The following is a 25,761-nucleotide window of genomic DNA, read 5'->3' on the forward strand; positions in this document are numbered from 1 at the left end:
CTGAATCCGTATTTAAGCAGTCATAGGCTGAATTTATTTATTTATTTTTACCAGTGTCTGCCTTTATCCTAATGAGGGGAGCAAGGTAACCTCTCTGGTCCAGCCTCCACATGCCCCCAGCCTCTAGCTGTCCAGCTCTGCTATCCTCTCCAACTGCAGATTTTGGCTTCCCAGAGCTCCCGAACTGTCACCTTTCTCTTGTTTATTGTTGTATCTGCAAATTTTTAAAATGTTCCTTTCAGAATGAAATAATCATATAAATTCATTCTTTTAGCAATCTATTTAAACTGTGCCTTTCGATTCATATAGAATATGTCAAAAAAGAAAATAGGTTCAGAAGATTCCCAGACTAAAACAAGGCAAATCGTCTAAGTACAGATTGATGTCTGGTGGTGCTCAGTGTTCATCTTCCTTCTCCACTGCGTCTTTACGTTTCCTTACTTTTGTTCACAGAGAGGAAGAGACGGAGTTTGGAGCTGATCCCTCTCACTGCCCGCAGGGTGATGGCCCACCTGGTGAACCACCTGGGACACTTCCCGCTCCGCGGGGGCCCGGCCGTGCTGCACAGCCTGGTCAGCGAGAACCACGACAACACACACGCGGAAGCCTCTGAGCTCTCCTCCGAGGTGTTCAGGAGCCCGAACTTGCAGCTGTTTGTGTTTAACGACAGCACCCTCATCTCCTACCTCCAGACTCCCACGGAAGGCCCGGCAGGCGGCTCACCAGCGGGCGCGCTCTCGGACGTGAGAGTCATTGTGAGGGACATCTCAGGGAAGTACTCTTGGGATGGCAAGGTGTTGTATGGACCTTTGGAAGGCTGCTTAGCACTCAACAGCAGAAATCCTTCCTTTCTGATTTCGAGCTGGCACCAGCAAACATTTGGACCTCCGAGAGATTGTTCTCAAACTGAGGAGGGAGATGATGCCCTCGACAAATTACTTGAAAACATTGGCCACACAAGTCCCGAATGCCTTTTACCATCGCAGTTAAATCTAAATGAGCCTTCCCTTCCCCCACGCGGAATGAATCGTGACCAAGAGAAGGAAATCATCGAGGTCATTTTGCGCCAGAACGCACAAGAAGACGAGCATGTCCGGAGGATTAACTCCGATTCGGCCATGGGAGTCGCCAGCCAGGAACAGCCCTCCCCCGTGGAGCCCCGAGGACCCTTTTACTTCTGCAGGTTGCTGCTTGATGACTTGGGAATGAATTCTTGGGACAGAAGGTAATCATCCACACCAGACCTATTTTGTTATTTGTGTGTGAATTCTTCTTTTTTTTTTTTTTTTTTTTTTATCAGTTTGGACTTGGGGAAGCAAGGACAGAAATAGAAAATTTTCTCAATTTCATCTTTAAGCTTTTCTGCTGCTACATTAAAGCTAGAAACTGTCCTGTATTGATTGCACAGGTTGATTCCAGGCATCTGGGGTACATTTTAAAAGCTATCAGATGTTTTCTGATGAAAGATAACTTGGCATAGAAGTTCAAGAGACACAGTTATGGTTCAATGGAGAAGACTGTATGGAAGAGGGTGGCCCCTGATAATGGGATGGGGTTTTTAAGGACAACGGTGGGGGAAAGAGATTCATAATAGGGCCATCAGAGAGTGAAAACAGAGACACACACACACAAGTCACATACTCATTTACCACAGAGCCATCCCGTTTCCTGGCTAGCAATGGAATTTTGATGCCTTTGAATGCCTTAAGGAGAAATGAGTTCATTCTGTGGTTTTATCACAAATCTTTCGTTAATGCAGCAGATGGGTAGATGGGTAAATGGATGGATGATGGGTAAGTTTTCCAATTGATTGACTGGAAAGAGCAAAATTGTCCTGTGATTACATGACTTTTCTTCCATTCCATTTTCTTTATAGGAAGAATTTTCATCTATTGAAGAAAAATTCAAAATTATTGCGAGAGCTAAAAAATCTGGACTCCCGTCAGTGGTATGTGACAGAGTATATCATACCACTTTCTTCCTTTCTGTCTGTGTGTGCTTAGAAGACAGGTACAGATGACAGATACGCCTGTGGAGACACCCAAGATGGTTCTGTAAGGCAGAATTGGTGACATTTGCACATGTCATCCTTTCGGTATTTTGACCCTTAGAGCTTACATGTAAGCTTACATGTTTGCTATACTAAGAAGAGTTCAGTGCTCCCACCTCATCTGTGCCTTTGACTGGGGACCTTTCATGAGGTAGCCAGTGGACATTCCTTTTCATTTAATCTCTTTCTGATGAGGAACAGAGTCTTACTTAGGTTAAAGGTCGCCCTGCCCGTGCTCACACGGTCTGTGTTGTTTGAACCCCATGCTGTGCACCAGTGCACTGGCATTCTGAAATTTCTGCTCCAGGATGTTGTCAAAGTTAAAACCAGTTTGTTGTAATTGGTAACTTACTAATAGTCAGCCTCATTTTCCAAAGCTGGTCAAATCTCAGATCTCCCATTTTTTTTCAAACAATCTTAGAAGCAACTCTAAACACAAGCTCACAACCAGTTTTTCATCTGGGGAAATGCATGCTTCCACAAACATCCAGTAAAGTAAGTGTGGTAGTTGGTACTTAACACGTGCTCCTGGAACAAACTGTTTCCTTAATCTTTAGTTTTTTAAAAACATTTTTTAAAATAGCTTTTATTCCTCTTCAATTTCTCTTAAGAATATCATTAGGTTTCTCATTAGAGATGAAAAACATGAGGCCATTATTCCTCACGTTGCCCTTCATCATATTCCGTTTCCCAATTGTTATTGTGCTTTTTCTTCCCCGGAGCAGCAGTTGCCAACCTTTCAGACCTCACGGGCCAGTGGTTGGTGACCACTGCTCTAGAGGAACAGAGACTGAATTCTCTTAGAGGTTCTGTGGGGCATTTCTTCTGGAGGATTAGCTTTCCTCTCCCTCTCGTCCTCCAGTATTAGACAAGCAGTCACTTTTGTTCCAAACTCAGCTTTTCAAGCATACGCTGAATTATTTGGTGCTTCTTAGTATTAAATGAATACATCAGTATCTTGTAATTGTGTGTTAATGCACTTCAGTTGCATGAGGTACAATTGAATTAACTCCCTGGAGTGCCGTTGCAGTAAATGTGGCTTTGGAGAGCTGATTAGCAAATGCTCTGCCCCTTGATTAACCTTTGCTTAAAACCCCAACTCCTGGTGCTTTCTTGACATCTAAAAAGGTACCAGCTTTTTTTTTTTTTTTTTTTTTTTTTTCTTTAGTGGAAATAAATCAGGGACTCTTTAGCTATAAGAAATCTAGACAGTTCTATGTGTTGGTCAGTAAGCAGGTAACAAACCATGCTCCTTAACTTTCAATTTGGATGTTTGCATTTATTTTTTATATCAGTTTCTCTCCTTGCTGTGAAAGTATAGTTCTTGCTTAGCATGTTCTTGGGGAAAGTTGAGGCTGTCTTGCATCTATCACCTATATTCTGGGAAGTTAGCAAAGACCTAAATAGTGTGTGACTATTTACATACAGTGTGTTCCCCTCTTAAACATCAATGCCTCTTGCCACCTTGTGGCACGGTAAACATTTGCGTGGCTTTTTAATGTGACAGCACTGGGAAACTGAGCTATTCTGATCTATTCCTAATAAGAAATGAGGAAGAGGAAATGTTGTTTCATATATGTGTGTTGCTGAATTACTTGCTCCTTCATGCATGGGTCATGCAGCTTATGGATATGAAGTGCTGTTGATGTTGCTAATTATAATTTCAAAAGACTGGCTCTAATAAGGCCAGATAGCAGCTTCTGCATCCTCGCAGGCTCTCTGTGGTGCTAATATTTTGGAGGATGTGAAATGTGATTAATGTTTACAACTAAAGATCACCTTTCCTCACACCTACACCAGTCAGGCAGTCACTGGGGCTTAGCGCCCTGGGCTCCCACATTGAGTTAATGAGGACTCAAGAATCTCTGAGCAGCTGCAATGTAAAAAGCTTGGACTTGATAAATCTAAGATTGTTTGCATGAATGTAAAGTCTATAGCATAGAAAAAATTAAATACTGACTACTTTTTTTTTTTTTTTTTTTTAAAGAGCTGCCAGAAGAAATTGAGTAACTATACTTGTTTCTTCTTTGCTGAAAGAGATAGTCTTTTAGGTCATGGTTATGATCTCAGTTATTACTCAAATTGTGATAGCTCTAAGAATAAGCCAGCCAGGTGCTAGGCTGCCTGCGCACCCTGCTTGCTTCTCAGGGAGGAAATAGCATCACCTTTCAGAGCTCCATGCTGCATGAGGACAGGCTTTCGGACAGCCTTAAAGCACAAGGTCTCTCCTAGAGCATTGAACCCCAGGGATCTATCCTCCAATACTCACCTCTCCTCATAACACCTGTTCTCATCAAGAGAAGCACCCCAAGAGTGCGTTCATGCGACCCCAGTCAGGACATCCACCTTCTTCAGTGGCAGCAGGATAGTGAGCGTCAGAAGCCTTATAAATAGGCAGTGATCAAGATTCCACTTTTATGAATTTCTTTTAGGGACATATCAGAGACAATGTGAAAATGTCTAAAATTGGAAGCAACCTAAATGTCATATAATGAGGATTTGAGATGTGGTATATTAATGTAATGAGATGTTATACGACCATTAAATAACTTAGTTATAGAAGAGCATGATATTAAAGTTTTTACAGTAAAAAAATGGTTACATGGAGAATTGTATATTATGTATATTTTATACAATAAAGTGCTCATAAATACTTTAAGTGAAAAAAACTGGTAAAATAGAATATAGTAGCTGCTTATTTTTGAATACAAAAAAATAGTAGCAAGTTCTTTGCTTATATATTGAAATAACAAGTTTTTGTAATTTTTTTGTTAAATTTTGTAGTTTACATGTAAACTATGGAGGAAATGAATAAGGTATCTGGATAAATTGGAGAGTAATTTCCTCATCCATTTATTTATATGACTTTTTGGTTGAGTTTCAGTTCATTCTGCTCATTAGTAAAAAAAACAACACACACAAAACAACAACTGCAGCCTGAACCAGTTTGGCTCAGTGGGTAGAATGTCGTAGGCCTGCAGACTGAAAGGTCCCAGGTTCGATTTTGGTCAAGGGCATGTATCTTGGTTGCAGGCACATCCCCAGTAGGAGATGTGCAGGAGGCAGCTGACTAATTATCCTTCTCCCTTCTTCTCTATAAAAAAAATCAATAAAATATATTTAAAAACAAAACAAAACAAAACAGCTACAGAAGGAAATACTTGCAAATATGTTAAAATATCCCCAAATTTCACCAGATGTCTAACCAGATTACAATGTTGAGATATTAAACAGTTAGACAATAGAAACATTTTCATTTTGTTTAAGAAGTTGATAATTTTTTCTGTGAGATTTTTTAGACTATAATGCAAAAATAAGGAAAGGACTGGAACTATTCTGGAAGTAGTAGTCTAAATTTTAAGAAGATAGAAACTAGAGTGGAACTCTTGTATGATGTGAGATAGTGGAGTGAGCGATACTTGATTAAGGTTCTGTTTCCATGAGAAACGTCTTCATCTCTAAACTATCTCTAAATTGCTTGGTAAAGGTCCAGTTATTTTTATATTTTTCACAAATTACAGACTTACTCCAGTGTGTAATTTGTGAAATTGGTCACTGGTACATTTAAATTTTCTATCATATCTCTGGTCAGTTCACCAGAAATTTAATTGGGTACCTACTATGTGCCAAGGACTGTACTAGATGTACAAAAAGTAAAAAGGAAGGGCTTCTTTCCTCAATGTGCAGTATTATGTTTAAGGATTTAATAACAATGTGCCCAAAATCCATGATGGAAAAAGTGGATGAAGGATTTATATGGCCAAAGAGGTTTCACAGGACAGCTAGCTACACACCATACTAAGCAGATTGATCAGAACACAGAGTGGGTGCATACTCTCACAAAGAAATATCTAAATGTGCTCTGCTTAGAAGAAGTTTCTGTTTCTCATAAAGTCTTGTGAGGCATGTTCTACAGTCCCAATTATGGAACTACCCAATATCCTCAGCTGAAAGTGCAGAAAATGAAATAAGGTTGGTAACATAGGTCTATTCACAATTGCTATCTGTTTAAAATACTTTCAAAAATATATAATTTTTTTTTTCTTAAGTGGAGAGAACTTGTCAAATAGTGTGTTGTAACATGCTGTTAAGTATATCAGTTGTCTTGAGAGAGTGATCTCAAGAACCAGACTTCCCTGCTTCAATTCCCCATCTCCTGCTTGGTATGTGTGCTTTTTAAAAACTGTCTGTGCTTCCTTCGACCAACGTCTACGAAGGAGGTGAAGATGTTGATATTTGTCTCAGTAGAGTTGTTGCAAAAAGTAAATGAGATATGTAGAACCTTGTTATAACAGTGACTGACCCCTAATAAGTTCTCAGTAGGAATTATGATGGTGGTAGTTGTAAAATAAGATTTGATATCTAAAAATTCTCACTTCTTTAAATTTAAATTTTTATAGCCGTGAAACGCATAAAATTGCAGTGTTTTACATTGCTGAAGGTCAAGAAGACAAGTGTTCAATCCTCTCCAATGAAAAAGGAAGCCAAGCATATGAAGACTTTGTTGCTGGACTTGGATGGGAGGTAATTAATTTAATTCAGTAGGTATTTATTGACCGGTATTATTTAAAGATGTATATAAACTAGACATTGATTGTATATGTTTTTACAAGAATGTAATGAATTTGACATCTTCTGTTAGTTGACTTTCAGTACTTTATACATGAACTTTTGTTTCCTTTAACTTTCCTTTTAATATTATTTTATTTGTTCTTTATTAGAGCTGCATAGTCAAATCAGCTTACCTGTTAACCATAGACATTTTGTGGTAAGAGAAGAAATATAGGCAGAGAAGCAATGGCTTTGGCCACAATATTGATGATGGAAAAAAAAAAATAGTAACATAATGGGTGAATAGACAAAAAAAAAGTTGGATGGAGTCAAAAGTTGGAATGAAAATAGAATATAGTAATTATGATAGTTTAGCTGTCAACCTCTTGGGTAGATCCCAGGATGATTAACAATGAAAATTTTGTTTGTGCTTCTCTAAATGATACTCTGACAGACAGACATATGTACATTTATATACATGTGTGCATACATATCTATCTATCTCCAAAAAGGTAATTTACAAAAAAATATATTCCAGAATCTAAAAGAATTCTGAGTAGTTAAAATGAAAATCAGCATATCCAAAATAATTTTTCTCCTTACTACTGTTGTTTTGGTTCCTTGGTTATTTGTGCTGTGAGAAACTCTCTGGATGCATAAGGAAGACTTGTGTCTGAGAATTGAGGTTAGCAAGGGGACTGATGTGGAGGTAGGGACAGGGTAAGAGTACTTCAAGGTCAAGACAATATATTTTATAAAAGGTCAAGTAGGTTTTGGTCTAAAAGAGTTATTACACTTCCAATAAATCATTGTCCTTACTAATAAGGTTATTTCTTTGTCATACAAAATACTTATTATTTAACTAATAGATTTTTTTAAAAAATACATTCTTAACTAGCATTTTAAGAAAATACTGACACATTAATTAATTCACTATGTATATTTATTGTATTTGGCCAGAAAAGATTCTTCTATTTTTTAAATTGTGTTTTATAGTTGCTTTACTGAAAAAAAAAATACTAATTTATGAAAAAATGGATATAGGCACTAAGAAGTAAACAGTTATGCCATGGTTTGAAAAAAAATTATGACTCATAGATTCTTGGCAGTGTTGTAAATTGGAGCAACTCTTTTTTTATTTTAATTGAATTTATTGGGCTGACATTGGTTCACAAAATCATACAGGCTCATGTGTATTCATTGATCTCTGTGCCAGTACCAGGTTGTTTTTTATTACAATGGCATTGTAGTATTGTTTGATATCAGGTTGTGTGATACTTCTAACTTTGGTTTCTTTTTTTTTTTTTTTTTACTCCTCAAGATTGCTGAGGCTTTTGGGTTCTTTTGTGGTTCCACATAAATTTTTGTTCTAGACCTGTGAGATATGCCATTGGTATTTTTAGTAGGAACTGCATTGAATCTGTAGATTGCCTTGGGTAATATGAACATTTTAATTATGTTAATTTTTTTCTATCCATGAACATGGTATATGCTTCCACTTAATTATATTTTCCTCAGTACCTTATAATTTTCCAAGTACAGGTCTTTTATCTCATTGGTTAAATTTATTTCTAGGTACCTTATTTTTTATTGTTGCAATAGTAAATGGGGATTTCTGATAATTTATCATTGGTTTTCTTAAAATAGCCACCAATTTCTGAATATTAATTTTGTATTCTGATACTTTTCCAAATTCACTTATTAGATGTAGTAGGTTTTTTTTTTGGTGGAGTCTTTAGAGTTTTCTATGTACACAATCATGTCATCTACAAATAATGACTGTTTTAACTTCCTCCATTTCAATTTGGGTACATTTTATTTTTCTTCTTGTCTGATTGCTATGGCTAGTACTTCAGTACTATTAAATAAGATTGGTGAAAGCAGACATTCCTGTCTTGTTCGTGATCTTAAGGAAAACACTTTTAGTTTTGTCCATTGAGTTTGATGTTGTCTATGAGTTTGTCATATATGGCCTTTATTATGTTGAGTTATGACCCCTTTATTCCCACTTTTCTGAGAGTTTTTATCATAAATGGGTGCTATGTTTTATGAAATACTTTCTTTTGCTACCTGTTTGGAGCTACCACACTATTTGCTGTTTGTGGCTGAGTCTGTTGGGCCTTGGTGTGCATGGGATGGGCCGATCTGAATATAAGGGTCAGCTTCCTCCAACTTAAAGCTGGGAACAGATCTATAAAATGTCTGAGGTTCCCTGAGGTCTGTCACCATCTGTCAGCTTCTACGTCTCCTCCAAAACCTTTTGAAGAATGAATGTGGAGTGGGCCCAGGATGGCGGAGGTGCACAGACCTTTCCATAGACTGCAAGCTCAATAGGATGGGTGACCAGGGTTAGGAGGCAGGGCTAGTGGGTGTCCTACTTGGGGATTGCACAGTCAGGCACCCAGTGACAGCAAAGTGGCTCCTACTGCAAAGACAAACTACTCAGTCTCAGCCCATCTCCCACTCTCTCACCCAGGAGGAGCACCTCAGAGGTTCAAGTTGTGTGCAGGCAGCCATCTCCTCTGCAATACCAGATTTAGCAGGGCAAAGCCTCTGGGGCTTGGTAGAACAAATCATAAGAGTACCCTGTTGGGCATGGTGCCACTGAGCCTGCAGGAAGGGGTCAAGCATTTCATCCTGGTCCCACACAATAGCTTCTGGGGCAACACACTTCAAATGTTAGAGCAGCACACCCTTCCCATTGCAGAACTGAGCTTAGCTGGGCAAGGCCACTGGGACTTGGGAGAGCCAATCCCAGCAGTCTCCCATGGAGGTATTGCCCGCAAACCGGTAGGAGTGGGGCAGGCACTTCTTCCCTTTCAGAGGATAGTGCAGGCTGATTCCAGGGCAAAATCTTCTTTGGGAGACACTCTGAAAATCCCAGATATACTAGGTACTCTGATCCCCCTTGCGGGGCTGAACTCAGTAGGGTGGGGCCACAGAGTGGCCAGACAGTCCCAGAGATTCAACAGGTGGGTGCCAAGCCCCACTGACTGTGTGCTGTAGGTGGGAAAGAATGGTCTCTTTTCCAAAGCTACACAGTTCAGTCACTGTATGAGTTTTCACCAAGAGATTCTCCAGAAAAAAAGAGCCTCTGTAGGTCTCCACTGGGTGCAGCCAGCAGACCCCACTGCCATACCCGAGCACAGCAGAGTGCTGTTGCCAGTAGCTGGAGGATGGGCAGTGTACTCCCCAGGATGATTCTGTAATAATAGGAGATCCTCACCCTGGAAAAGTGACCTCTGGGTCTCTAGCAGACTCACTTCTCTCCCAGGTGGACTGAATCCCCACTGATTTTTCCCTCCAGATGCTATTTATTGTTTATGCAGCCTCCTCTTCCCATCTCTGTTGCTCTGGTTTAGGGTTCCCTGCATGGGGTTGAGACCCCTTGTTCCTGGGGGGAGGGAGTTGTGCAGTCAGGATATCCCTCCGGCTTCTCAGCCACCCACAAGGTGCAGAGGGCCAGCCCTTTCCACATCTCTGCCCTTCTTACCAGACTCTATGTGGCATCTTCTGTAAATCCTTGGTTATAATATTTTCAGTTCAGCTAGTGTGCTGGGAGCAGGTGAGTGTAGCTTCCACTACTCTCCAGTAGTTTGTGAGCAGCAACACCTGGAATTCCTGCCTCACAGGAATCTGAAACAACACTTTAAGGCAGTTTAGGAATGGTTGTTAAATTTTGAACCATCTGTACCTGTTGGCACGATATCCGACAGAAACACTGCTTTGAATGCTCCTCTGGTTTGACCTTCAGAAAACTCTGTAAACCATCAGTAGGGAAACTGTGTGTGTGTGTGTGTGTGTGTGTGTGTGTAACACTAGGGACACACACACACACACACACACACACACACACATACACACAGAAGCAAAGTTAGACAAATATGCACCAAACTTTTGATAATTATTTTCTTAAGTTGTTAAGATTATGGAACACTCTTTTGTTACTGTTTATTATTTTAATTTTGTCTGACATTGTATTACATTTGTTTTCATCAAAAAACTATAGAAATTAACATACTTAATTTCTCTAAAATGCACTTTCCTTAGTGAATAAGAAGTGCTAATGTTTAAAAAACCCTGTTTCTTTTTCCTCTGTGACCTGTCAGGTGGATCTCTCAACCCACTGTGGGTTCATGGGTGGACTTCAGCGCAACGGCAGCACCGGACAGACTGCCCCTTACTATGCTACCTCGACTGTGGAAGTGATTTTCCACGTTTCCACTCGGATGCCATCAGACTCAGATGATTCTCTCACCAAAAAGGTAAGCGCCTGGTGTGCAGGCGGGCTCTCCTGGGACTGAACAAAGGCCATGGTTAGCATGCACAGAGACCAGCTAACCCGGGATGCGGCCTCCATGTCCCTCTTCTCTAACTACAGCTATAGTTAATCTGGAATATCCGGTGTGGCCCAAACTAGATCTAGAAATAGGTGAAAAGCAACCAGTCATTTGACCCTTAAATCCTGAGATTAAGATTTAGGAAGAATCTTTAATATTACTACGGTTGGATATTTCCTCACATGCCTGTTCACTGACAGTGTGGACCTCTCCTGTTGGCAAAGGTCATAAATGTCATGACCCCGAACCAGTGGAGCCCTGAGAAGGCCAGCCCCCCGCAGGCCGGCTGTGCGGCCATGTGGCCGTGGCTGTGAGGATGGGAAGTGCTGTGTGCTGCTGGCCGGGTGTCCCACCTTTGGCCCTCCCCTCGTGCTCTCCTTCACGTTGGCCCTGTGGGCAGTTTTCTCTAGAATTCTATGGAAACCTTCCCACCCCCGAGGTGGCTCCCCTCGGAGAGGGGAACAGGCCTTGTGCTTTCCAGTCTGCTGGATGTTCACCTCAGGGGGAGCTTCTGTTAGAAGTAAGGAGCACCTGAATGGAAGCGGAATTTTAGTCTGGGAAGGAAGCCTGGAAATCCGACCCACTCCTGTGAGTTTCCCAATGAGAAGAACTTCCACTCGCCTGCTAGTGAGCAGCAACACGTGGAATTCCTGCCTCACAGGCACTCCCTTCCTACAGGGAACTGAGGACAGCACCTGGGTGGGTTGGAAAACGGGTCATTCAGATGCTGACTAAGGCTGGCCTTTGGGTTCTGGTGTGTTTGTGATAGCCGCGTCTGGAAATAGGCAGACCTGGGCTCAAGTTTATATCCAGTTACTATACTAGCCTGTGCCTCAGCTTCTTCATCTATTAAATGAGATTTAAAATATAGACTCTGCCACAGGGTTGTTGTGAAGTAAATGGAGAAGGCCTGTAAAATCGCTTAGCATAGTGCCTGGTGAGGTTTCTGACAGTAGCCCTCATCATTGCCCATCAGCATAATTGATTCTTTTATTCCCCTGTTTTATTAGGCAGATGATTGATATTGGCCCATGGGCCTCACTCTATCCGCTTTCTTTCTTTCCTTCCTCTGTGGTTTTGCTTTGGGACCACGATCATGGTGGCAGCAGTGAGTCTTCCCAGGAGACCTCGGCACTCTGGTCTCGGCACAATCACAGACAACTCTCACAGTGACCGAGTGTCTAGGATGCACAAAGCCTGGTGGGCTTTCACTCCCAGGCCATGTGCAAGCATGGCCTCCCATTGGCCGTGGGCTGGCTCCCACAGACACGGAGGAAGTGCCTCCACGTCTTAGGTTTTGGTGGCTGCCCCGGCTGTGGTGTTCTCAGTGAAGGGGACCCTGCCCTCAGAGAATCTATTTCAGATCACCAAGACCCACGTGGGGTTTACACATTCGTTTCATTTTAAGTTCCTTGTAAATTGCTGCTATTTTGAAAATGTGTCAACGTATTCTATGATTCATGATTGAGAACTATTTTATTAAAAGATAGGCTTATATAAAAAAATTTTTTTAAATTGTTTTCTAAGTAAAGTGGGATTGTCTTTTTTGAGAAAAGACATGGTGTTTTTTTGATGAAATGCCATGCAATAGATAATGTTCCAAAGCTTGGCCTGCCTGAAGGATTCCCTACTGCAATAATCAAAATTCAGCTGATACCTTTTGCAGCTCCAAGATTTAGCATCATTAGTGACACACTCTTTTCATCAGGACGTCTCACAGCTAGACTAAAAATCAGTCACAGGAACAGCAGCCCACCGTTTCCTATCTTATTCTAACCAAATTGTCCCTAACAGCTTAAAAATGAGCTGCAAAACTCTAAAGTGATGCATGGTCTCTTCTGCCCCTATCATGGGGGCACTTTGTCAATTCTGCAATCCTGTTGCAACCCCATCCTGAACTCTTGATCCTTCACTGCAGAAATTTGTTAGCTCCAGCTAGATTAGATTTTTCACAGCTAATCTAACTGCTGTAGGGGTTTGCAGAGTGGGGACAGAGCTGTGCTATTGGATTTATCCAATTCATTTGACTCCAGGACTATAATTGCACTTATGTCTTACAAGGCTTTTATAGCCTCAGGCTGGCCAGCCGCATAAAAAACAAATTGGCAGTGATACAGTCCTAGTGAAAAGGGATGAAAGGCCCACATTATCAGTCTCCAGGCAGCACTGTTCTGGCAGGAAGTTTCTTGGTTAATTTACAAATAAAACTTAGATTTTAGGACGGGCACACTGTCAGCTGAACAATGGGTATGTCAGGCCTGACTGTTACTTAGTAAAAGTAGCAGTCGGCCCGCTGAGGAGCAGGAATTCTTCAATCAAACAGACGACTCCTTCTGGAGCCAGCTGGCGCTGTAATGCAATTAGTGGAGAAAGGAGGTCAGCCTGTTAGGTGTGCACCATGACCAGTGTCACCAGCACATGCTGCCTGGCAGCAGCAGGCAGAATGGCCCAGGCGGAGGGACTTTAAAACTCTTGTCAGGACCAGAAGTGGCAGGAGGTGCACTTGATGTCTTAGGACTTAAGAATTGAGCATTTGCTTGGAGCCTGCTCAGCGCCTGTGCCTTCTGGAGCCTGCTGTGCAATGGAAGCAGTCGCTGGCATAAGTGACAGCTCCAGGACGAGTCTCCTCAGTCCTCCAGACGTGCGTGCACAGAACTTGCTGCCGATGGGTCTCTGATTTAAGGTCCTCTAATCAAAAATTTTCAAAACCCACAGAATAGCTCTGTGATGAAATCCCCTTTAAATTGAACAACACTTTGAAGTTTCCAGAGCCTGTGTACCGACAATGCCAACAATTAGGCCAGGTTGATTTATTCATTTTACCTGCTTATATTTTGTTGTGGGCAGAAGTGGGTATGTTTCTGCTCTTTGCTCCAGATTTATCAGCCAATTGGTCCTTTGCTCTCAGTTTTGGGAATTAGTTAGTTAAACTGTACCGTGCCCAGAGGTCTGAGGCACGTGGCATTGAAAGCAGCTTTGAGATGATGAATACGGTGTTATTACCACACAAAAGTGGCTCCTCCTTAATTACTGAATTGCCACACTGGAAGGATGGGTCTGTTGGTGTGATGCTGTTCTCCCTTGCTATAGTTCTGAGAATATAGTAGCTCACAGAATTAGGAGAGGCCTACTTGGATTATACAATTGAAGAACCTAATTTAGGAAAAGGAGAGGAACTGCAGAATTTCAGTAATCACTGTGTTACCTCCGAGCTACTGTCTCGCAGCGTATGCTTCTGCCTCCACAGGAGAGGTCACACAGCGGGTGCTGGCGTTAGGTGGCAGCCCCACATTTCCAAGGCGCTTAGTAGGAGGGTTGATCCTGTTAAGATGCTTGTGCCAGCATTATATCAGTAGCACAGCTCTCACAATTCATTACCTTCCTCTGGTCTAAATTCCTCCCCAAGTTTCAACTTGATACTATTCATTCTTCCCTTGAAAACATGCCTTTATTGTGTGGCTGACGATGCTGGCTACCATGTTTTCACTCCAAAAGGATCGCATTTTAGGAGTGTGTTGTGAAGTTTTATGAATATTTTATAAAAAAGCAAAAAGATAAGTTTTAGCCTCTAAGGTGGAAATAGGGATGTTCAGCGATACTATGAGAACCTACTGTTTATGTAATGGATTGCTTGCTACCCTTTTAGCTTTTATAAGTGAAAATGATGTAGTGAGTGATTTTGCATTTAGTTGTAGATGCCATTAAATTGTTGTGGATCATCGTGACTGTGGTCTGCATCCACAGTTGCATTAGTCCCGAAGCCCGTATTCAGACACAGTGAAATCGTGCGCCCCTCGAGATAGGTACAAAGGTATAGGTTCCAGTCTCTTTTTAAAAAGAGAGGGAGTGAAGTGTAAGAAGGCACTGTAAATCTGGGGGAGATAACAGACACAGTGAAATCGTGCGCCCCTCGAGATAGGTACAAAGGTATAGGTTCCAGTCTCTTTTTAAAAAGAGAGGGAGTGAAGTGTAAGAAGGCACTGTAAATCTGGGGGAGATAACAGACACAGTGAAATCGTGCGCCCCTCGAGATAGGTACAAAGGTATAGGTTCCAGTCTCTTTTTAAAAAGAGAGGGAGTGAAGTGTAAGAAGGCACTGTAAATCTGGGGGAGATAATAGATCAATCGAAGGACTTGTATACATGCATATAAGTACAACCAATGGACACAAAACTCTGGGGAGGGAGGGTATGTATTGGGGGGGGGGCAATGTTAAAATATGTACACAGATAATAATTTAATAAAAAAATGTAAAAAAAAAAAAAAAAAGAAGGCATTTAACCAACTTCCTTTGTAACCTTATAAATGGAAAGGAGGCCATGTTAGGGTCACTTTGGATTTTCCCTTTGTGGTCAAATAGTCTATAAAGAAAATGATTTTTATGCTAATACTAGAGGCCCAGTGCACGAATTCATGCATGGGTGGGGACCAGGCTTGCTGGGGGGAGGGGCTGGGGGAGGTTGGCTGACAGGCCCCACCCCCGATTGGGGTGGGGGGGATCGGGCCAGGGCTGGCCAGGGGAGGGGCTGAGGGAGGTGAGAGGGGCCTATCAGAGGTTGAGAGTCTGACTTGCTTTTAAATTTTATGGCCTCTCTTTGTATAAAATAACAAATAAGTGGGCTAACCTATTTGAGCTATGACAACACAAGTTGCTTTGGCATAGGCTTCGATAGCCATGAAAAGTAGAAATGGTGCTGAATTAGGAGCCCCGCCCAGGTTACCAGGCCCGCTCTGCCACCCACTGTCCATGCACCTTGAGTAGTTGGTGCCTTCACTTTCCTGAGCCACATTGCCTCCCCGCTAGATAACATAAAAATTAAACAAAACAATGTGTATGAACAAACTTTCTATACAGTAAGGCACTCTTTAACTTCTAGGTACTAGTGTTCTTATCACATTTAAATAATATTAGTTTCTTAAAAATAGTTTATACTAGTACATACTTCTTGCAGGGGGGGGGGGGCTTAATTATTTTTTTTGTTCAAGTATTACATCTTTTTACCCACTTGACCCCCTCCCCACCACTCCTGCCCCCCAACCCCAGGACCATCCCAGTGTTCATGTCCATTGGTTATGCTAATATACATGCATACAAGTCCTTTGTTTGATCTCTTAACCCTTTATCCCCTCACTATACATACTTCTTAAAGGTTTATCACAAGTCTAGTTCTTATGCATTTGGTAGCAATTGTGTTATAATGGCCTCTGTTCTCTTATATTCATTCTAGAGGCCCAATGCATGAAATTCGTGCAAGAGTAGGCCTTCCCTCCCCCAGCTGCCAGCACTGGCTTCCCTCTGGCACCCGGGCCCGGGCTGGCTTCCCTCCAGCCGCCCAGCAGGCACCTGCGCCCCGGGCTTCCCTCGCAGCCCTGGCTTCGTCCGGGAGGACTTCCGATCTATAATTAGCATATTATGCTTTGACTATTATAGACTTTTTTCTTAATAACCATTAAATTCTTATGAAGCTCTACCATAGTATGGAATAAAGCCTTACGTTGTTTATTATTTATAGACATGCTCAGCAATATAAAGCATGAGGCTTTGATGCAGGAGTAAAATTTAATTTTTAAAAATCTTCGAATGGGTCTTTTCCCCATCCAGCCATAATGTGCACTTATGGGCATCATCACAGTACCAATGTGTCTCATAGAAGGTGACTGTGTTTTCATGCCCTGGTGCTCTTCCACATCCTCAGAGAGGACATTGGTGTTGCAGCCATTTTGGGAAGTGAAATATTTTTACATCTGAGTGTTATAATTCAATTTGTAAGCCATGACCCCTCATAAACTGCTTGTATTGCTCTGATTAATAAAGAGCCAATTTTCCGTTGCAGCTTCGTCACTTGGGGAATGACGAGGTCCACATCGTCTGGTCTGAACACTCCAGGGACTACCGCAGGGGTATTATCCCCACCGCCTTTGGAGACGTTTCAATCATTATTTACCCAATAAAGAATCACATGTTCTTTATCGCGATAACGAAGAAACCAGAGGTACATTTTCACATTGTTGACCGACTGTATTAACTGACTCACAACATTTGCCGTATGATTCACTGTTATTAAAAAACAATGATATAAATATGTTAAAGGGGACTTTTTTCCCAAGTGGTAAATGGCTTACATGTACCTGAATTATACATGCTATAGGTATCAAATATGAATTGGGGTTTTCAAAGAATCTTTCATCATGAGCACAGAATTTCATATTACTTAACCTGATTTTTTAAATGTTTTAAATGTATGATTTTTGAAAATGTCTCAAATTTTAAAAATTTTTCTAATTAAAAATATACTTTCAAATCTTCAGCATATTGATTAATAATAAGAATTGAACAAACCCCATATCCATCTAGCATTTGTGATTCTGTGGTTGTAGAATTCAACCTTTCCTAATGGAAGGGCACTGCTTGCCACGCCTCTAACTGTTGCTAATTGGGTGTCAATCCTGAGGATCATGGGCATGTCCATGAAGAGGCTGGGCTTCGGAAGCACAGCCCATGTGATGACTGTTAACAACTGAAGCACTTGCCACAGAATCAATTCAGCCGTTCCTCATGGTATTGATCCTGGGAAAGGCTGGAACAATCCAATGGCTATGTGCAATGGACTAAATCGGCTGCAGTTTTGATCCTTGCCAGGCCTTCAGTGGTACTTCAGCAGTGCTTTATATAGTGACGTGTTTTTGTTTTGGACTTATTAATAGAAGGGTTTCTTAAGTGTATTAATTAAACATTTAGTGTATTAAGTCACTCCTCCTCAAGAAAATGACTTGTACTTAAGCTTGATATTAAAAATAATCTTAAATTACATTCTGAACTATTCTTCTAAGGGAGCTAAAGTTACCATTCTAAATACTCAGTGTTTTTAAGCTTTAAAATAATAGGAAACTGAGATTTACTGGGGTATATAACCTAATCTAAACTGTTAAAGTTGGGAGAATTAAGTGAGCTAAAAAATGAAAGGTGCTTCAAACAGTGCCTGGCCCAGAGTAAAAGTTATTTAACTATTAACTATTAGTATTAGTTATTATTATTATTATTATTGCTGTTACTATTTTTTGTTATATAAAAATAGAATAAATAATAAACAGTAAGATTAACATGATTATTTCTCCGACTAGTCACGAATTCAGAAAAGTTCCCCTCTGGCTGGTGAGAAGCCTGACATAAAGGGAGCTTTCTTTTCTATTCAGGGAGCGAAGCTGCCAAAAGTTTTTCATATTAAATATTTGTGTTATCTTTGATTTAGGTTTCTGCATATGTGAAGTTTTCTCTCTTTTTTCTTTTTACAAGAATATGCTCTTAATGCTAGTAACAATTATGTTTATCCATAAAGAGTACTTCTAAGTTAAGAATTAAACTAAAAATTTTAGTATTAGACAATCAATAAATTTATTATCCAGTAACTTTCAAAACTGGAAAATGTGTTTCTTTAATATTTAGTATGGATTAATTGGTTTTATTCATTTTCAACATGGCCCTCTAAAATGTCACTTCATGTTTTAAAAATGTTGCCTTTACATCTATAATATATAAAGAACATAAAAGGTATTCCACTTATAATGCATAAAAACAAGTAACAGACCTTTTTAAAAATTTTTAATGTAATTTAAGTTTTGAAATTTGGTCATGAATTCTGACAAGACGAACTGAGCAAGTCGCATTCTTAATATTTCAATTCAAAAAGCCTAAAGGGAAGAAGAGAATAATGGCCAACTGGAAATTTAGTGTTATCCCTACATTTAAAGTACAAACCATTACAATGTAATAAAATTAATCCAGACATTTCCAGGGCAAGTGTGGCTGACCTTTTGTTCACCAACCACTGACCTCAGGGTGAATGCAGGAGGCTTGCGGAGGGAAAGTCTGTTTGTTTGGCTTCAGTCCCTGGTATTTAAATTGCATTCCCTAATCAAATGAAAAGGCTGTCCTCTCTATCAGGTTACAGAATCCATGGCAACATTTGGCCTTTTATATCCATAATGTTAGCCTTTTTGTTTGCATCTAAGTAGAGACACCTGGAGCAATGTTAACATTAACCGATTTAGCATTAATAGCTTCATTATATAAGAATTTCTGATCAGATAGCTGTTACTTTTGTTATATTGCTTCAGCTTGTATTATTGTCATTTTTTTTTTATCTCCCTGCTTGGCAACCAGGCAATGATTTGCAAATTTTTTTGTCTTGATTAATTAAGCAATATAATTATCAGTAACCGTGATGCAGTCTTTGCTCAACAAAGCTTCTGGGAGAAAACAATGGTCAGTCTGTTAGTGTGAATGCATTCCACGCGTCCCAGATGCATGAGGATATTACGGACAATGAGGGGAAAGGCCGCCTGCGAGCGAGGACAAAGGGTGCCACGCAGACTCGACACACTGCACATACCGCCAGGGACATGCTGCGGGCTCCCTGGGACACAGACGTCTCGTTAGATTACAGCTAGTCAGCAGAGATTAATTCTCAGCCATTTGGTGCAATAATTTACCCATTCCCTAGTCTTTTAACCTGTGTTCCTTACTAGGAAAGTGAAGGCTTTGTGCTCAGAAGGTTTATTTATTTAACCTTGCCGACATTTAGGGATCTCCACCAAAAATCATTATTTTTTTGCTTAGAAATTGTCATGATGCAGCTGCTGAAAGTTGAGGAATACTCCTTTTAGGAGGATAGGATATGTACAGATTTCAAAAATTCTAGGTAGAGTCAAAGCCATTCTTTCAGCACGTCTGCATTTCATCTGAATATATTGCAACTCAGTGGTTTAAGCACCTTTATTTTACTGGTCTCTGGGAAGCCATACTTCTCTCTAAAAATAATTTTAATCCCTTTTTTAAGAGGAAAAGAAATCTCATCAGGACACAAAAGTCCTGCTCATTGGACAGAGTCATGCATATTCAAAATTGTACTCTCATTCATTCGGCCTCATTAATAGTGTATGTAATAATGTAGGGCTATTTGTAATACAAGCTCACAGACAGCATTGCTTTCAAGTCCTTTGAAATTTAACATATTTCGCTTTTTCATTCCATACACTTCCCTTAAATATACAAATTATGTGTCTGGCAGAATCCACCACCTCTTACACAGCATTTGCAAAATGGTATGCTGAAGAAGTATGAGTGTGCTTACAGTGAGCATAAAAAAACCCTCGCGCATAAAAGGGCCTGCTCACTTCTTGAGCTTTTTATTAAAGTTTTTAAAGAAGAAATAAATAAATAAAAATCAGTGTGCTTAGCTACATCATTTCACTGTGAAATTACCTTCAGAGTAAGTTCATCTCCACAAATATCGACACAGTAGTCTTTGTTTACAGAAAAGAAATGTGCTATTGTCAGACTTCTGTTTTTTTTTCTACTTCCATTACTAAGTTTGCAGTCAGGGAAGACTTGCATATGAGTGATTTAAAGGGTTTGTTAAAATGTCCAATTTGTTATGCAGAAAGGTGATTCATAAAGCTCCCACATTGTAGTCAGTATCCGTATTGCTTTCCTCCTTCCAGTAAGTGACAGCAATATTGATGTTCAGAACACTTATTTTTATGAATTTGTGAAAGTAAGTTTTAGCGCTTTGCACATGTTTATCTCCAGGCACACTGGTGACTGACTGGTGACTGTCTGACCAAAGGGTGGACATGTTGAGGCCGCTTCACCCTGGAGCAGCTGAAAAAAGAGGAAGCTTTGTGAAGCATTCTCCTGATCACCTCAACCAGAGTGTCAGTGTTGTAATTGAAAAACAAAGTAGCGTGTCCTCCACTTGCTGTTTTACTCAGCCCTGGTAGATATGGGCATGGGAGAAATAGGGAGGATGATGTAATCATTTCTCAGAAGTATAGGCAGGAGAGAGTAATCGCTTGGGAGATGGGATCCCAAAGTTCCAGCTCCAATGCTGCCGCAAGTGGGTGGGCATCTTGGGCAGATCTCTGAACTTCTTTGGACCTCAGCTTCCTGTCACATTCAGGTTGGATTCCAAATAATCTTTACAGTCTTTTCAGGGTCCTAAGTGCCCCTTCAAGACTGGATGTTCTCATTCCTAAATGCCGATCTTTTCCTAAGTTGTCCCAGCCCACCAGGCTGCTTTTGAGGTAGTATCTAGGTCCTTTGCAGACCCCAGTGAGTGTGTATGTGTCCCTCTTAGGGAAGACAGCTAGCCCAGGGCCTTCACCTGGAACGAGTGCCCAGAAATGCTGGGTAAGGCGAATTAGTGCACCAGAAGTCACAAGACCTTTTGCACCTGTGAGTCCAAGAGGAGCCAGTGTTGGTACTTGTGTTTGAAAGAAAATCTTTGACTGGTATGGCTTTATTATATAGGGAGTGTGTTTGACTACAACAGGCATGTCAAACTCAAAGACTAACACGGGCCAAATAAGGTTTAAATGAACTGCAGAAAAACCAAAAGCTTCAATTTTCATAGAAACATAGATTTATTTCAATAGAGGCATGCTGAATACAAAGGGCTGAAGTAAATGAGTAATCATCAACATAAAATAATAGAACATTTTAATAAAAATTAGTATTTTTTCTTGAACATTAACTTACCAGACACTGAATAAATGCACACATTAATAAAGGTAATGCAAATAAACCCATTTTTCTTGTTCTTTGAAAGCAAAATATTTCCCATTGCGCACACCAGACAAGTCAGTACAAGACTAGTGACGTGGCAGTTGGCTGCTAAAAAATTCGTTTCTAGTATTAGTGGAGAGAAATGGTGCGCCTGCACGTAAGGGAAATGAATGCAACATGATTATAGTAATCAGTCATTAGCGAACATTGTAGTTTGTTATTAATAATCATGTATAACAGGATATTGTAAAAATCAAGTTACAAAAATTTTATTAAGAGGATATTATAAAAATCAAGCTACAATTTTTTTTCACATACTGTTATATTGGCTGGGCTGCAAAAATATTTGTTGTGGGTTGTAAGTTTGACATGCTTAGACTATTCCATGGTCGTGTAAATTTTTATTTGAAATGTGCAGTTTTCTTAAGTATTTATCTCAACACCAATAAAATAACCTTTTTGAAATTAAATCATACACTTTAAAATACTCTGGGAAATTCTTGGGGAAAGTGAGTTGTTAACTTTTGAATACATGAAGAATCATTTATTTTGAAAAGATAACTGAAAATAACCAGAATTTACTAAAATACATTATTAAATAGATTGCTGCAATTTGTTCTGTTTTGGTAATTTATTATTATTTTTAGTAAAGGAATGTCATTGAGAATTTGGTGAAAAGGCAGCTGTCATTCGCAGATGTTACATCAAAATCAAATTTATTGTCTAATTTGTTGCCACTCCTAATTAGAGCAATTCTCTGGATACAAGGGATTTATGTTGTCCCTTTTGTCCAGTTTTTAAAAGATTATCTGATTCACCCACAAGCAGTTGCCAGAAAATAATAAAGAGCATTTATATATAAGATGAGCTTCAGGACAGATGGAAAAAATCTATAGCCTATGATTAACTACTACCTCCTGCTTTAGCTTTCATAACAATTTGGCCATTGAGAATCACTGCTCAGTTGATCTTCCTCAAGAGTTGACATTGTTTTCCCCTTCTTTGGTTGGTCTTTGATATATACATCTTATTCTCCTTTGCCTTCTCCTGCTTCCTTTGGCCAGCCAGAGGCAGGGAGTGAATGTACACCGAGAGGCAAATGGTAGATCCTGCTTCCTATCAGAAAACAAGACAGCTTTCATCGACTACCTGTGAGCTACAGAATGTGACTTTGTCCTCAATAAATGTTAATCCTATTTCTGCTATTTCTCATGATGATGCCAATTCATATTCTTCCACATTTTTGTGATCATGCAACTGTTTTCATAGCCTCACAACTCTTTCAACCATCTCTACTCACCCTGGCCGGTGTTTCTCAGTGTGTAAAGCGTTGGCCTGCTGACCAAAAGGTCACAGGTTTGATTCCAGTCAATGGCAAGTACCTCAGTTGCAGGCTCTTCCCAAGCTTAGGCCCTGGTCAGGGCACATGCAGGAGACAACCAATTAATGTGCTTCTCTCACATTGGTATTTCTCTCTGTCTTTCCCTCTTTCTTCCACTCTCTTAAAAACCAATGGAAAAATATCCTTGTGTGAAGATTAAAAAATAATAATAAAACAAAAAATAAATAAATGATTCCTCTTGAAACAACTTTATTCATAGAATTGCCCTCCTATTTTCTTTCATCTTTTTGATGTCTGCTTTTCTAAACCATAGAGTACATATCTCTTGTACGAATTTGCCCCCAGAATTAGAGAATTTATCCTCAGATATATTTTCTGTGCTATATCTGAAATTCACTAGTTTGTTTTTTGTTTTCTGCATAAATCCTGTCACACAGCTTTGCCTTTGGGCGGCTTTTACTGGACATCATAGGAGGAAGTGCACTTATTTTTTTCTAGGACTTTATTTTTTTAAATGTATTTTATTGAATTTTTTTTATATAGAGAGGAAGGGAGAGGAATAGAGAGTTAGAAACATTGTTGAGAGAGAGACATCCATCAGCTCTGTCCTGCACAACCCCCACTAGGAATCGAGCCTGCAACCAAGGTATACACCCCTGACTGAATCGAACTCGGGACCCTTCAGTCCACAGGCCGTTGCTCTATCCACTGAGCCACAGGCAAGGGCTAGGACTATATTTAAATAAACTCTTTTTTTTTTTTCCAGTGTGGTGTTGCTAAAGAGAGAAGAAAGGATTATTCTTTCTTATTTTCTTATTTATTTGTTGTCATTGTTACTGGCAATAGGCAACACTGAGTGATTTGGAAGATGAGAACTCGTTCCTTGATTTTTCTCCTTGCAGTTAAGATGCCCACTCCCCCAGTACTGCGTTAGCAGGAAACACTCAGTTGTCATCTCTAGTAGAACTAAATCCCATCCTTCTTTGTTCGCATTTGAGTTTCCTCGGATCGGGCTGCTTCCTCTGTGCTGTAGGTACTAATCTCAAAACAGCTTTGCCCAATCTTTGCAGTTTTTTCATCTCTGTGTTTGCACTGTGGAGCCCTTTTCTCAAATCCACCAAACAAAAGAAGAGATGTTGCTATGGACGCCTGCTCAGGACACGGGGGCCACGCCTGTCCCTCTTTCTCTCTGACCTTTCAGCCATCTCTATGAAGTAAAAGGCAGACGGTCACAACAGATCTTGTTCTAGGAATTTGAAGAGAGGCGACAGATTTGGTTACTGTCTAGCATTCAGAGCCTGGGGAGCTGCAGGCCTTCCCTCAGTCATTCAGGCAGCATGTATCTGTTGAGGCTGCTTCATGCCAGGACACTGTGTCCAGTAATATAGATCTTATAATTGTCTTGGATAATTTATATCTTTTTATTTCCATATAAATTTAGAATAAGCTTGTCCATATCTATAAAAAGAGCTTACTAGAATTTTTATTTGGTTTGTGCAGAATCTATAACTCAATTTCAGAAGACTTGATATCTTAATAGTATGGAAACTTCCAATCCGTGAGCATTGTACATCTTTCCATTTATTCTAGGTGTCTTTCATTGTAATTACAGATGTCTTGCAGAGCTTTTGTCACATTTGTTTCTAAGTTCTCAATGCTTTTGATGCTATCACAAACAGCATTTTTAAATATTATTTTTTCCAACTGTTAGTTGCTAACATTCAGAAATATTGATTTCAAGGAAATATTGTATCCTGTGATCTTTCAAATTTTACTTATTAGTTCTAGTTAACTTCCTTTGGATTTCTTATGTGCACCATCATATTATCTGTGAATAAAAATAACTACTTTTTTTAAATCTTCAAGTTCCTTTTTTTTCTTATTTTTCTTTATTATAATAACAAGGATCTTCAAAATGTTGAATACAAGAAGTGAGCTTTTCAAATCTCAGGCTGAAAACATTTAATATATCACCATTAATTATAATATAATACTTTTTTCCTTTAAAAATTTATCAAATCTATTCCCAGATTGCTGGGAAATTTTTTATATCATGAATTTTTATCCATGCTTTAATATATATATATATATATATATATATATATATATATATATATATTGATTTTTCACAGAGAGAAAGGGAGAGGGATAGAGAGAGAAACATCGATCAGCTGCCTCCTGCACATCTCCTACTGGGGATGTGCCCGAAACCAAGAAACATGCCCTTGACTGTAATCGAACCTGGGATGTTTTAGTTTAGAACCCGGTTTCGGTTATCCATACTTTCTTTATACCATGTAGTTTATCTTCTTTATTCTGTTAATGTAATAAATTGCATTGATGGATTTATGAATGTTAAATCAACCTTGCTTTTTTTTTTTAATGGAAAATACCACTTGGTCAGGATACCTTTTTTTTGTATATTGCTGCATTTGATTTGCTAACAATTTGTAAAGGTTTTTTACATCTTTGTTGTGAAATGTAGTCCATGGTTGTTTTATCTAAGTTCCTATGGGCAAATACAACCTTTCACCATTGGATCCCAAGACCCTCCCCTGAGACCAATAACTGAAAAGGTGTTCTACAGATTGTCTTTGACACAAGTCAGAAGACATAGGCTGGAGACCCATATTCACTCATTAATCTAAACTATTTAAAATGTTCATTAATGTACTTATTCAATGGGTATTTTCATTCTAACTATATGCCCTGTACAGTGCTACTTATTGGAGGTTTTGCTCCTCCATCTCCAGCCACTCCTTCTTAATCTTCTTTGCAAATTCTTCCTCATGTCTCCAACCTCTAAACATTGGAGGGCCACGAAATATAGTCCTTGAACCTCTTTTCGTGCTCATCTGATTATCCAATCTTGTGACTGTAAGCCCCATTTATAAATTAATAACTCTGTAAATCT

At 39.8% G+C, this 25,761-nt stretch overlaps 1 protein-coding gene across 5 annotated transcripts in view; it reads left to right on the forward strand.

The window, feature by feature from the left end:
• The window catches only part of RALGAPA2 (Ral GTPase activating protein catalytic subunit alpha 2), a 280,255-nt gene that overhangs the window by 166,022 nt on the left and 88,472 nt on the right, over window positions 1-25,761 (forward strand). For all 5 annotated transcript variants that reach the window (XM_084887000.1, XM_084887001.1, XM_084887002.1 and 2 more), the window contains 5 exons: window positions 454-1,225; window positions 1,877-1,948; window positions 6,451-6,574; window positions 10,711-10,866; window positions 16,776-16,934. In XM_084887000.1, the coding sequence (XP_084743126.1) occupies window positions 454-1,225; window positions 1,877-1,948; window positions 6,451-6,574; window positions 10,711-10,866; window positions 16,776-16,934 (1,283 nt within the window). The remainder of the gene's footprint in view (window positions 1-453; window positions 1,226-1,876; window positions 1,949-6,450; window positions 6,575-10,710; window positions 10,867-16,775; window positions 16,935-25,761) is intronic.

Source organism: Pipistrellus hanaki (assembly GCF_964339955.1).
Source record: "Pipistrellus hanaki genome assembly, chromosome: 6".
In the NCBI taxonomy this organism is placed as follows: Eukaryota; Metazoa; Chordata; class Mammalia; order Chiroptera; family Vespertilionidae; genus Pipistrellus; species Pipistrellus hanaki.